We start from the raw sequence: 14,365 nt of genomic DNA, 5'->3' as shown, positions 1-14,365 counted from the left end.
TGAGGAAATAAAGTTTTTTACACAGCAGGTAGTGATTGCCGTTTACGGATTTTTTTTGTAGCAAAAATCTAGCTTGGGATATGAGTATTCCAAATCAGTGTTCAAATGAGGGAGGCACCACAGATGAAGTGTTGCTTACCAAAATATAGTAGTAGCAGTAAAACGTCCATGTACCAAAACTGATACTGTTCCTGCTAATGTGGATAAAAGCTAGCCTTGAATGCATAGTGCGTTGGACGGTTCCTTGGCTTCTTTCATTTTCTTCGTACACTTTACTTTAAAGGTGACCTCTGATATAGGTATGTGTATTGCGGGCATGAGCCATTCTCACCTCCTATTGAGTTGAATGGGCTCAAGTCCCTAATAGGTAATATATTTCCCTTCCCTGAGTGACTAGGCACAGATTTTTCGTGACTATTGCAGTGTCAAAATGCAACACTGACATGTTGCAGGGCAAACAAACAAGGAACCACCCTGTGTTACTGAGTAAATTAAGTTTGAATCTGAATCTCTGTGCTTTTCAACAGTGGTTACCGGTTTGTAAAACGCCAGAAGGACCGTTCTCCAAAATGCTGAAACATGATTTGTGTTCAATGGGAGTGTTCTTTGTCTTCCAGGGGACAATATCTATTTAAAAATAAACCTCCTGATGGGACTGCACCACCCAACTCCTTCTACAGAGCACTTTACCCCAAAATTATACAGGACATAGAGGTAAGAAACAGCTTCCAGATGTGGTGGTGTTTGGTTGTTTGTTTTTTTTTAAATCTCCCTGATTTATTCATGATGCTGAAATTCTGAGAATATTGCATTCTAATAAAATATTTCATTAAATCTGATGTGTCTGTGTTTGTCCAGAGTTTGTAGATCTGGGATAGTTATATAAGGTCCCAGGCTTCGCTGCTCCTTTAGGCAGAGGATGGGTTGGATTGTTCAGTGAGCTGTTTGCAGATGGAGTCTCTACACCTTGCACGTCAGATGTCACAGCAGCACCTTACCACCTTGATTTTCTCTGTTCCGCAGTACTTTGCTCCACCGAGTGCAGATGAGACCTAATAAGATGTTACAGGGAGGTATCAGGAACTGACCCAGGGAGAAGGTGCATTGCTAAAGACCGCAAGCCTAAGACCCAGGAAAACAGGAGGCAACTGAGCATTGTTGCCTTGTATCTAGTGTGAGCAAAATGCCGTGTTCTGGTGGTTTCCTAATGGCAAAAGCGGTGCTCAGGCACTGTTGTGACAAGTTTGTATAAGCACTTAGCTAGAGCTCAACTGAGACTTTCTCTTCAGTTGCTTCGTCGTTGAGTCACAGAGGGTTAAAGGTTGGAGACAGAAAAAAGCTTTTAGGTCACTTCTTCCTCACCATTTCAGATACCACAGACAAGTTTAGCCATGATATGTTGTCCAGGCTTTTGTCCATTTACTTGGTTTTATTACGTGTGTTACTTCTAGAAAACAATTATGTCAATGTATGGGCCTGACTGCAGGAAAAAGTGTGAAGAAAAGTAACTGCTGTCTTCTCAAGCAAACAGAGAAAGGGGAGATAGTTCTGTGCTTTATTTTTACTTCTCTTTTGTCCCCTGTCTCTCCTCAAGACAATAGAGTCAAACTGGCGGTGTGGAAGGCACAGTTTACAGAGGATCCACTGCCGAAGCGAGACAAGCAAAGGGGTTTATTGTTTACAGTATGATGATCAGAAGATAGTAAGTGGCCTACGAGACAATACTATTAAGGTGAGAATGCTCCAAAATGGCATACTAATGACATGCAGTGTCTATGCCATAAATAACAGTGTCCTAATTTCAGTGACACCTACTCAATCTCTTGGTAGTAACCTAGCCTTCTCCTTCCCTTATCTCACACTTGCACAGCATGTACGCCTCTCTTATTTGGCAAGAGAGACCCTGTTTTCTTACAGACTTCACTAGCAGAGTTTTTGTCCATCGGTAATTACAGGCTACATAATTACTGTGCCCTGTACCCTGACAAGGAGGGTAAAACCAGTGTTCATAGTAAAGCCAGTAATATCAAAGACGTTAATGTATTGTACCAAAGAGCCTGTAGAATACTCTACAGATGCCACTAAAGATGTTCTAACTGCACTATGGATGATGTGTTGTAGTAAAAAACAGACCAGTCAAACCAGTAAGTGCTGAAAGGTGAAAACCTTACTGAGCTTTCTGGTTTTGAATGTTTGCTATCTTAGATCTGGGATAAGAATACATTGGAATGCAAGCGAATTCTCACCGGACACACGGGTTCTGTCCTGTGCCTCCAGTACGATGAACGGGTGATCATTACTGGATCTTCGGACTCAACAGTCAGGTGTGTGCTCATGATTTGGAGCTTTCTGTTTGCCTCTAAGATTTTAGCCTTGCAAGCTGCTGAAATGATGTTTTCTTAAATGTGTCCTGTTCAATCAGTTCCATGAAGTAGTTCAGCACATTTGTTCAGGAGTGTACTGTCCTTGTTTATCAGATGTCCATGCAAATGCCTGTCAAGGAGAAATGAGAACCTAAGCAAAGGCCAGTCAAGGTCAAGATGACTTAGGAAGGCCATCTGGCATTTCACCAAGGTTTTGCATGTTTTGACACTTCCTGAGAATGTTTTAAATTCTCCCCGAGAATAACTTTTAAAAAGTTGGTTGAAGTTTTCAAAGCAAGTTTGAAGGTTTAGTCATCCATTGTCACTTAATTTTAACAAAAGATGTATGACTAGATCTCCTGTGGCTTTTAATTTCAGCATGATGTTTCTTTTCATTCAGTCTTTCTAACCTTGCTTTCCTTCCCGTCTCCAGCAAAAGGCTGGACACCTCAAGTCAGCACTTGTGGTGCATATTGTGCAGATGTGAAGTCCACTAGACATATTGCAGGATCCCAGAGAGTCTAAGGCCTGCAGTGTAAATACAGGCACATATGAGTTAGTGAATTGCAATATAAACTTGGATGTGGAGGAGCAAGTTTGTCTTCTCTATATTGTTATATATTCTCTTCTTGCCAGAGTACAAACAATGCCCATACGGTGAAGTTACAGACAACAAAAAGCTGTGTCAGTGGCCTTTTCTGAAGCTATTAGCATGCGTTCCTGTGGCTGCAAGCTCCTCATGGTTATCACCGTGCTTGCATGTAAAATACCACTGTTAAGCTAATAACGATTAAATTTGGTTCCTGACATGTGATGCATGCAGTCTTGTGGTGCTGCTAGATTTTGGGGTCATATCATTATTAGGAATCCAGAATTTCAGCAATACCGCCTGCCTGGAGACAGTGTGGGAACTGCACTGTGCTAAACAGATTGCAAAAGGAGAGGCTGATTTCTGTAACAAGCACTATCATCTTCCGTATCGGGCCAGGCAGGCCAAATTGCAGACTGGCTACTTGCCCAGAAATACTTTGTTTCCCACTGTATCTATAAATGTTTGTGGAGACCCCAGAGGCACATAGGATGCGTCACTTTTATCCTTGGGTCTCCTCAGGAAGAGGGGCTTCATCCAATAGACAGTACAGATGGACTCTTAATGCTTCTGAGATCTCAGGGATGCACTTGTCCAAAGAAGTCAGTAGGTCTCCAGCTCCTGTTCAGTTTGGCAACCCTGTCTGCAAACTGCTCGTATGTTAATGGCTCAGGTCTTTGGTCTGTGGGGTTTTCTCCTTTACATTTTGTCATTGGAATGTAGTTTTCTTTTTCATTTATAGTCCGTAAGTTGATGCACTTCAGCCTCCATAAGTTAGAAAATAAAACATTAGAAATCTTTCTCACATCTTGCCGTTTCTTACTGCTCGCCTTATTAGCAGAGGAGAGTTTTAACTTCTGCAATGTCTGATGTGCCTGATGTTACAGCCATTTTCTGCTTTCATGTCGTGTATCTGGGATACAGGTGTGATAGTGCCAAAAGAAATCTCTTTATGGAGGGTAAAAGAAATTTTCCAACAGAATAGCCCAAAAGAACCATTTTTAAGGCTTAAAATCTTCATTTCAAGTCCTAGAAGTTCTGTATGAAGCCTTTGTCTAACTTTAATCTTAAATTATCTTTCAGCTGAAACAGTTGGTTCCAATAACATTAAATTTACATAAATACTCTGTCTTAATTTGGGTATTCAGACATTCCTGGAATGTAGCTGTGTACCAGGTGCACTGCAGGGTAAATGCAATTCGTGGTGCAACTTGTGGCAATTACTTATATTTGTTTGAAAAACATTATCTTGTCTTCTGCTCCTGTGTAAGTTATCGTTTGAGTTGATAGTCCTGTGAGAGAGGTCAAAAATTAAACCTGTCGCTGAACTTGCTTCTCCACAGGTCATGATTGGAAATGGAGTGTGTGGTAGGCTGACAGAACCAGGAAACATCAGTCTTTAAGGCCATCAATCTCATACCTTTCCTCAGCACTAAATTCACTTAATTAAAGAACGCTTTTTTCCTGGCTGGGTTATTTTTATGGTGTTAACTGCATTGCAGGGTTTTTGGCTGCTGGACTGTTTCAATGTATGCATAATCAACAGGTTTATATAATACATCTTTTAATGAACTATTTAATAGACGTAGATATAACTTGTGGTGTTTGCTTCTCTAATATTGCTAGAGAATCGGTTACCTCTCCCCGTCCCTTTCTCGCTCTGCAGAAAATCCGCTGTACGTTTTTTTAACTCTGTTCTCTCTGGTTTGAAACTTGAAACTGCAGGGTGTGGGACGTGAATGCAGGCGAGATGCTGAATACTCTGATTCACCACTGCGAAGCAGTACTGCACCTCCGCTTCAATAACGGCATGATGGTGACCTGTTCCAAAGACCGCTCCATTGCTGTGTGGGACATGGCTTCACCAACAGACATCACCCTGAGGAGGGTGCTAGTAGGGCACCGAGCTGCCGTCAACGTAGTGGACTTTGATGACAAGTACATTGTATCAGCATCAGGTGACAGAACTATAAAGGTGAGGTGTTTCAGAGGCTTTTTATTGGCAGCACTGGGGTATTTAATAACCAAGAACAGTGACCAGACAGGGAAGATGGTCCTTGGCAGTTATTACACAAATCTTCCTTTGGAAGCGGTGTTCTTCCTGCTGCTCATTTCCACTCCTCCCTCCTCTGCTGAGCTTGCACAACTTGTTTACAGAGCTATATGGCAAATCAGATCCAGGTACAGATGCAGTTGAAAAAGGACTTTTTTTCTGTGTTCTTTTTCGACTTGACCACTTCCATAATCTGTTTCAGCATCAGTCATTCGAACAGTTATCAGAGGACAGCATAAGGGCAAAAGTGAAGGTGAGTGGATAGGAGTCAGTTAAGTGTTACTGCTATGACCCCAATCTGCAGCTTTAAAACTGAGGAAAATTGAGATCCTGTGTAGACTAAATCATAGCCCGAGAGTGTTAAAGTCTGATTTTGGAAGCTAATTCTCATACGGTGTGGCAAAAATCTTGTGTGTACAGTGACCCAAGCTGCTAACAGTTGCAGACTATAGTCACAAGTCATCGGAGGGGTAATTTTCCCAGTCTTAATGATAACATCTTCAATTAAAAGCATTCTGGATGCACCTATATATCATACAGATACCAGCTTTTATTAGTCTCTTCCTAATAATTTTGTCTCTGTGTGGTTCCCTCCCCCCTTCCTGTCACAGGTATGGAACACTAGTACCTGCGAATTTGTGCGCACCTTAAATGGCCACAAACGAGGCATTGCATGTCTGCAGTACAGAGACAGGCTAGTAGTGAGCGGCTCTTCAGATAATACTATCAGGTGAGAGACACACTCCCCGTTGCAGAGTTCTGTGCAAGCACATTGTCTCTGATTCCCTGGGATGCGCAGAGGTTAGGCAACGGAAGTGCTCTGTACCCTTGTCGTCTTTGAAATATGCTTTCTTTGGTATAGAACATTGGGAACTACTGGAAAGAGATATTAGAAGCCTGTTTTACTGTGTTGTCTTTCATCCTCTGTATCTCAAGAGTCCCATACTAATCAACAAGTTGCATTGCTCTGACAATTCTGGTGTATGAAAGAGCTGGCAAGTACCACTTTCTGTGATGTCCTCTTGTGATATTTTAATTGGGCTATGTGTCTAGTTAAAGGGGTCAGATTTGCAGTAAGAGGCATTTAATCCTCTGCAGAAATCCTCCTGGGCTCTCGCCAAACTCTTCTTGTGGTACTTGGCACCTGGTTAAGTTTGGAACAGCTGGTTTAGAGCATGAAGTTCAGTTTGCTGCCTTTTGCACTTCTCCAGCTGCCCCAGTTGCAATCTGAGATTTAACTCCTTCTGGTATCATGAGCCAGGATTTTTCCTTACATCCTGCAGCTGCTGGCAGAGGGACGTCCCACTAATCTTGGGGTGCACAGAGCAAGCTTAAATAGTAGTGTACGTGATGTAGGGAAATGGCTCTGTCGTGCAAACAGGAGTAAGAGCAACCTCCCTTTTGTCTGTCATTGCCTTAAATAATTGTCTGCCTTCTGTTAAAACTTGAAAGCTGGACAGCGTAAGCAGAAGGTCTTCACTTTGCGTGTTAGTAATAATTTCTCCTCAGTGAGAGTGATTCATGCTACTGTTTGCTTGTGGACTTTGCTTGCAACACACTGCCTCTCGCTGGTTTGCATTCTGTAGGAAAACGGTGGTCCTTTGGTTGATATCACCAGGTCATTGTGACAGATTTTAGTATAGGGCTGTCTGAGAGCATGACCAAGAGGGCTGGAACTTCTGTCTCTTAATCAGGGGAAAAAGTATTACAGGCATGTTTAACAGTAGAACCACTTATACATGGTGAGAACTCCTTCACTTCAAATAGAAAAAAATAATCCTCTGCAATTGTACTATGAAACTTGGTCTCAGAATTAGATTAAGAAATAGTTAAATATTACAGCAGTTAGGGAAGGATCTAAAATATGACCTGCAATGCTAATAAAAATAAATGTCAAGATAGTGATAACACTGAAGAGGAATACAGTTACTTTTATGCTTACATTGGACAAAATCCCTAGTTGACAGATAAGTTGTGCTAGAATTTCAGGAATGTTGGCAGTGAATCTTAATGGAAGTCAAGTTTGGCAGCTGTATGGGAAAGGCACAAGACTTACCTGGTCACATCGTTTTCTCCCAGCCATTAACAAAGGGCACAAGTCAGTGGAAGGGTGATTAAGAAAGGCCAGGTTACTAAGTCACCTTTGTGGGTGGCTTGGTGCTTTGTATGTTTGATTTTAATCCACTATAAAATGCCAAATGTTGTGTGTTGGCCTTTAGTAGAGGCTGCCTCTTGATACAGAATTTGAAGTTTGTCGTTCCTCACTTGCAGGGGATCTTTTTTCCAAAAGATGACTCTGTGATTTCTAGTTTTGCAACTGCAAACCTAAGGACATGTGAAGTAGCTGACAAATCAATGTATTTATTCTGTAGGGAGAATCCATGTATAAAAATGATTTAGGTTTTGTTTTAGGCCAGAAGTGTCACCAGTGTAAAAGGACACCGCTACATAGGCATTGCTATCATTGTACCGGTTTCCATCAGGTAGAAACTGGTCCATCAAGTTATATCCAATCACTTCAGTATCTTAGCCTCTAGGACCAAAGTTCTTATGCTACAGACAAGCATGGTATAGAAAAAGAGGGGAAAAAAAAGATAATTTAGAGCAAGAAAATAGAATCAGACTCCATCATCTTGGATTAATTTTTAAATGAGTGGTTGATATATGTATTCAACCTCCGGTGTGTGCACACATGGGAATCTGATACCGGACTGTTTAGACAACAGCTTTCTCTCTAGGAGATGGGGATTCAGGCTCACCTGCCTTCTGTACATCTTCCAGCTCTGCCAGGACTTCAAGTGAATTAAAGGCTGAGATAATTGCAGACCTCCCTCTACGTCCAGAAGTTCTCCCAAAGCTATAGGAAGAAAGAGTGGTAGTGTTTTTGATTGCGTACACTTTGTAGTGATTTTTTTAGTTAGTTCTGAAGCCTTAAGGGTACTCTTACTATTCGGTCCTTTGACTATTTAAAGAAGTAGAAATTTGAGAAGGTTATCAAATCTGGGAGGTACCCTTGGCACCAGTTCTGCTCAGAGATTCTGCTCTTACATAGCAGTTATCCCTTTTGTACATGAAGGCCCATTCCTCACATGGCTAGGGACATGATCATCTCTTCTAATCCCATTCAGCTTCGGGTAAAACCTCAAAGTGGGACCTGAAAATACAGACCTGAATTAGTGTGATGCAACCTCCCAGAGCTGCTGGCGATCTCAAGATTGATTGCAAGGAATGGCAACACATGGCACGAAAGTTCCTGGCACGAGATTGCTCTTCAAACCTTTCTGCACCAGTTCATTTCTGGCATTGTCCATCCTGTTTACGGTCCTTGAGAGACTTAATGCTCTCTGACCAGCCCCAGTGCCTTTGGCTGACCTTTGCCATGGAGCTGCTTGCTCTGACCTTGACTGGTGTGCTGGTACTCGTGTGAAAACTGTTGGTATCTTGTGCTCCTCGTTGGCCTCAAATGTGTGCATAGACAAATCCTTTCCCAGTTCTACAGTGACGAAAGAGTTCTGTTCGTTCCTCTCTTGTCCAAAGTGAGAGCAGCTTGTCGTGGCAGGACAGCTGCAATCATTATCCACCAACCTTGGGCACGCACCCACTGGGTCTGGATTATTCCCTGGGGGACCTCAGGAGTAAAATATGTGGGGACAATTTATCTCTTTCTTTGTCTGTCTCTCAAGGAAAAGTGACCTGACCCCTCAGCAGCTGTGCCTGCTTCGAGATGTGTCACCCAGAGAAATTCCACAAACCACCCATATTTCTCACTACTGTGAAGTTCATGTCAGTCTGAACGCTAATTGAATGAGCATTTAAGAACATTTGTGACTGCTTTCTTTCAGCTGTGTGTCAGGGAGCTGCAGCAGACACTGCTATTAAAAGATGCCTGTATGAGCAGAGTGTGTCTCAGCCAGAGGTGGAACACCTCTAGACAATACATGTCAAAGAATTTCAGTTCTTGTAGGCAAATACTCTTTCTTTATCCATGGTAATTGGGAGTCATGTCAAAGAGCTGACAAAAGTATGGAAAGCAAATAGACTTAGGTCATAACTGTTTCAAGCGTTTCTTAAGTATTTTTCAAGGTAGTGTGTAAGTGTAAAAATTAATGTATTTTAATTTATTCTCTGTGCTAAAAATCCTTCACAAAGCCCAAAACTCTGGGATATTTACAGCTGAGAGAATAACACATTGCTTGCTCTCTTACTAGGATACTGTGTACTGGTTTTGGTGCCAGAACTTTTTTAAAATATTGGATTATTAGAAACAGTTAGCAGAGCGCCCCAGGAATTATTTGAGAGCAAGAAGAAAATGCATTACAAAATAATAAGCATAGAGTGTCCATTTTATCTTATGCATAAAGTGCCTAGATTACAGAGAAACATACCTTCAGTGGGAGAAATTGCAAATAAAAAGGGCTTGTTAATTCTTGTACCTTTCACCGCTGTATTGATGTCTTAGTTTGTCTGATGGTAGTCTCCAAATCAGAAATAGGCGTGTAGGGGTACAGAATGGGGTGTGTGCCCTGTGAAGGTGATCTTACCAATTGGAACAAGCTGCCAAGGGGATTGGTAAGTCTCCTTCTCTTAACATCTTAAAATCAAGGCAGGATGTTTTTATGAAAAATCGGCTTCAGTAAAATAAAGCTATGAGGCTCACTGTGAAGATAACTGGGAGATATCCTGTGTTACTAGAGCAGTAGGTACTAGACACAACTGGTCTTAAAATGTTTGCATCTCTGACTCATTTGCCGTGTGATACTGTAACATGACAGGGTCATGTTGAAAAGCATGCATCCACTTTAACAGCAGGAAAAGGAGTGATGAATGTAGTCTGTTTCTTCTTTGTTGTTTCACCATAATCTTTATTTCCAAGTTTCCATTAACTACAAGCAAAGACCAAATGTTTTGTTGCAACGATCAGATATTCAAAAATTCTTAGTGCTTCTTCCTACTCTCTTCCAGGCTGTGGGATATCGAGTGTGGGGCATGTTTACGAGTACTGGAAGGCCATGAAGAGTTGGTGAGATGCATACGCTTTGATAACAAGAGGATAGTCAGCGGGGCATATGATGGGTGAGGCTGTCAGTTCAGTCAATACCTTGTATCTTCCTGTCTCAATGTCTCACATCCTACTTTGCTGTAACTTCATTATGAATATTAGACTCCTTGTTTGTCATACCAAGAGGACCTTTTCATGGCCGGTAAATCTACACACTACAAAATATACCTTTTTTTCATCTTTTGAAATAAGTCAGTGTGATTTGATGGGTGTGGTCCAGTTCTTTAGCTGGTAAGCATATCTGACCGACTCAACTTGAAACCTCTTCTAGCTGAACCACTGGTAAGAATAATCTTTCCCATCTGTGGTTATATCTTCTGGACCGTTTGCCATTTCAGACTAGGTGTCTGCACTCCCACATGTTTCTGTTAGTTATTACCGCCTGCTTTTTAGGTGGTTTACTTTGTTGGGAGCATTTCTTTTTCTCCCATTACACTCTATAAGCTTTACAAAGGGGAAATACAAGAACCAGGTCTCGAGAAGGATTGCTGCAATTTTCGTTGAACTGGTGTATTAGCTAAGCTGTACTAACAGTTAATTTTCTTCTATGAGCACTTGCTCTTTTCTCTTTAACAAAGCCATCGTGTTTGTCTATTTTTTCACTACTAGGAAAATTAAAGTATGGGATCTTGTGGCTGCTTTGGACCCTCGTGCTCCAGCAGGGACCCTCTGCTTGCGAACTCTTGTGGTAAGAGCTTTTGGTAGGGGTGGTGGAGGGGGCAGAAAAGCGTGCTTGATCAGGGCTATCTTGAGCCATGAAAACTCAAGTCAGTTTAGCCCCAGTCTGCAGGATCTAGAAATCATTTCTAGGGGTCTGGCTTTGGGTGTCCAACTTTTTTTTTAATATTGCAAGCTATAAAGCATTAAAAATTAGAACCTGTGGAGGTTTCATTCACTTTTTAACAGTTTTGCTCTGTGATTTGAAGTTCATAACTAAATCCATTTTTGAGACTTGTCCTTCTTGGAATCCATGTGCTTGGGTTTACTTTAACCTGTGTTTACCTAACGATGTAGTAGTACATTGTCTGTATTGTTGACATGAAATTTCTCAAAGAAAAGTAGTACATTCCAAATTTGAGGAACAAGGAAAAAAAAAATCCTTGGGATTGCTTTTAACTGGCTTTTGGGTGTTTAAGGAAAGAGAAGGTAAGGACTGGAACAGACAGTGAAATTGCATCATCCTTAAACAGGAACTACTACTTTCATGCTGTCCATTGATACTTAGTGCAGGGCTGATGATGGTGTGGTTACAGTGTCATTGTGTGAGCATTAACAGCATTCACAGTCATGCTTAACAGTGGCTCTGCACTGGTCTCAGAATAATACGGGAAGGTTGTGAGTAAAATGCCAGTACAGCCAAGGCTGTGGGATGGTTCCTAGAAGCATTCCTCCATAACGTTCACCCCAAAAAACTTGCACTGTTGCTGCTCTGACAGCACTTGCCCTGGGAATAAAGGAAGATTTCAATCTAGTACCAAATTCTCATTGAAAAAGAAGTACTAATTTTTTTTTTTTTAAATATGAAATATTTGGACAGTGTTCGAGTTGGTGTATGTTAGACCTTTTCCTGCTGTGGCATGTGACTGCAGTCTGTGCTCTGAACCAAGATCATACCGAGGCTGTCTGATTCACTACACGTGTGGTTACCTCTCACCAGTTGAGCTGCGCTAGCTGACCTTCTGCACACTCATCCACCACCTGAATTGCTACTGTTGCTGTAGATTTCGCTAAAGTATTTTACTTCACATTTGGTGCAGGCTGTGAGGGTTACTGTGACGCAGCTGACAGGCAGTAGATCATTAAGCCATGCTAACTCTTTTCCAATCATATATTTGGACCATAAGCTGCAGAGTAAGAGTCTGTGAGAGCCTTGGATGCCTGCAGGTACTATGTTGAAAAACCTTCGTGTTAGCCAAATAGAACTGCAAATAGTTTCATGGCTGAAATCCAGAAAAAACCCTTTGTCATCAGCCACCCAGTTGCAAACTATGGAACAACTCTGTGCTCATGAGCACATATTCTGAGAGTCTAAGACTTCACCTTGGTATTAGCAGTATTCCTGCTCCAGACTGAGACAAATGTGTGCCTCGTAACCTGTAGACTTAATTTAACTGGTGTGATTTCCTCTGCATTTTCCAGCAGTGGACAGCCAAAGTGCCCCAGCTAATTATATTATAAATCAGAAGCGGTGGGATGGAAACACTGTAGGAATCTCAACACATGGATACTCATAAATCCCTGTTTGATAGCGATGGAGGGGGCCAGAAGGGGGGGCACAGAGGAGGCTGTTGTGGTGCTTTTAGGACTTTTCATGTTTATGACAACAGGGCGTCCTTATACCCGCTTACCCATGGTTTGTTTTTTTTTCTCTTCCCTCGGCCTCCAAAATTAAACCTGGCTGCACAATGAACATCGTCAGTCTCCTGCTGCTCGTGTTCAATTTTCAAACAGTAGGAGGAAAGTGCACAGATAACAAATGCTCACTGCATGCCAGGTCCCTTCCAGTTTTGTCTTCCGTTAGCTGGAACAGCGGCCGCATGAATTTGACAGCAGCTTTCCAGGCGTAGAATAAGCACAGAGTTCAGCTTTCCTTACAAGGTTCAGGTCCTTGTAGCCTCAACTTCGGGTGTACGGTCTGCTTATTGCCACTGTAACAGCAAAGGGCAGGTGCTGTGTGGAACTTATAGGGCAACCTTTACTTAGCCTACAGTGACTGGGAGAAAAAAGGGAGTTTTGGAAAGGGGCTTTGGAAGTACCTCTCTCTCTCTCTCAGCGTCTCGGTGGGCAGTGCCTCAGTGAATCTGACTGCCGTAGTGATTTTTTTTCGCAAGAACTTCAGTTACTTCACTGCTACAACACAGACTCTGGAAAAACATTTCTCTTTGGAATAGGTGGGAAGATAGAAACCCATAAGGTGATTTTAAGACAAATTTGAGTTAGGTTAGAAGATCAGAAAGCTTCCAATGATGAGGTCTTTTTTAAAATTTATCTTAAAAATAGAATCTGACTTGTGTGTGTGTGTATTTTCAGTTAATTTTAATTTAAAAATGCAGAGTTTCACTTTAAAGCAGCTGTTGTGCTTTGCAAACCAAGCTGTATTTTTGTAGTCCTGTGCCATAAGACAGAGGCTTCTCATTTAGTAGCTAGCAATTCTCTTTTGTCTAAATATTTGAGAAACCTGTATTTTCAGTACTAAAATATTTTAAAGCATGTTTTTTTCCTGACCCTAGGCCCCTTACAACATATGAGCCCTAAAGAGAAATATGTATTAATAGAAGAGGTAGGGCTCACTCTACTCGCATGGTTTCTGTTCCTTTCTGACTGAGGATGCCACCACTCGCTCTTGCAGCAGTGTAAACACCAAGAAAAAACAGGCAACACAAAAGGGAAAGCATAGCAGATTTGCTCTGTGATATCCAGGATCTTGCCGTTACCTCCTGTTAATTACAGTCTGAACTCTTGCCAAATCGTCATGCCATTTCCACTCAGCCTCAGAGCAGAATGCAAAGTGCCTATAAAGAATGCCCTTTCTAGTTCATATTTTTAGAACTGCTTAAGAGGAATTATTACTGTGTCACTGGACTTTACAACAAGCTCCTTAGTGTCCTCCAGTATTAAGCTCTTTCCTCTTCAGCAGTGGCGATGGTGTCAAGTCTTGAATGCAAAGTCCTCATCTCTCCCCCTGTAACCTACTGCATCTGGGAATGCTGTGATTTCGGGAAAGAGTTTTACCATGGAATAAGGAAGACAGTGCTCCTATCAGCCTTGCCAGACTGAATTGTGTGGTGGAGGGAGCTTCGTTTGTTCTGGACAGTGTGTGTCCAATATTGGGATTTAAGGAGTAACAGGGTAATGGTAATGTAAACTTCCTGCGAGCCAAGTACTCAGATATGGCAAACCCTTTTCACTGAAAGAAGGCTTAATTTACGCTGTGCACAGTGTGTCATGTGGGGTTTACTGAGAAATGAATGTAACACTAGAATCCAAGCCCAAGTTCATCTTCCCTGCTCCATCCCAGGTGCCAGCAAGTTTGTGAAGTAATGTGCTGTGTCTCCCACTTGCATTTAGGAGCATTCTGGAAGAGTCTTTCGACTTCAGTTTGACGAGTTCCAGATCGTCAGCAGCTCACATGATGACACCATCCTCATCTGGGATTTTCTGAATGACCCAACTGCCCAAGCAGAATCCACTCGTTCCCCGTCCAGAACATACACCTACATCTCAAGATAAATAACACTACACCGTACCTCACACTCGCACAGGTAAAAAAAATATTAAAAAAATAAAGAAGAGGCTCAAAG

General features: G+C 41.9%; 1 protein-coding gene across 14 annotated transcripts in view; it reads left to right on the top strand.

Annotated features, from left to right (window-relative positions):
* Positions 1-14,365, top strand: part of BTRC (beta-transducin repeat containing E3 ubiquitin protein ligase) — a 123,715-nt gene that overhangs the window by 102,414 nt on the left and 6,936 nt on the right. For 13 of the 14 annotated variants that reach the window (XR_015706438.1, XR_015706437.1, XR_015706439.1 and 10 more), the window contains 8 exons: positions 618-714; positions 1,595-1,732; positions 2,206-2,324; positions 4,678-4,927; positions 5,617-5,735; positions 9,968-10,078; positions 10,674-10,752; positions 14,133-14,326. Coding sequence is in view for 11 of the 14 variants with exons in the window: in XM_087765342.1 (XP_087621468.1) it covers positions 618-714; positions 1,595-1,732; positions 2,206-2,324; positions 4,678-4,927; positions 5,617-5,735; positions 9,968-10,078; positions 10,674-10,752; positions 14,133-14,294 (1,075 nt within the window). In the remaining 3 variants the exon portion in view is untranslated. Of the gene's footprint in view, positions 1-617; positions 715-1,594; positions 1,733-2,205; positions 2,325-4,677; positions 4,928-5,207; positions 5,259-5,616; positions 5,736-9,967; positions 10,079-10,673; positions 10,753-14,132; positions 14,327-14,365 lie in introns of all 14 variants that reach the window. The other variant, XM_087765343.1, reaches the window with a different exon arrangement.

Source organism: Nipponia nippon, unplaced genomic scaffold, assembly GCF_047370975.1.
Source record: "Nipponia nippon isolate SJK-2023a ecotype South Korea unplaced genomic scaffold, ASM4737097v1 scaffold_3, whole genome shotgun sequence".
Classification (NCBI taxonomy): domain Eukaryota; kingdom Metazoa; phylum Chordata; class Aves; order Pelecaniformes; family Threskiornithidae; genus Nipponia; species Nipponia nippon.
Note: the sequence above shows the minus strand (reverse complement) of the source record. Positions and strands in the feature narration are given on the sequence as shown.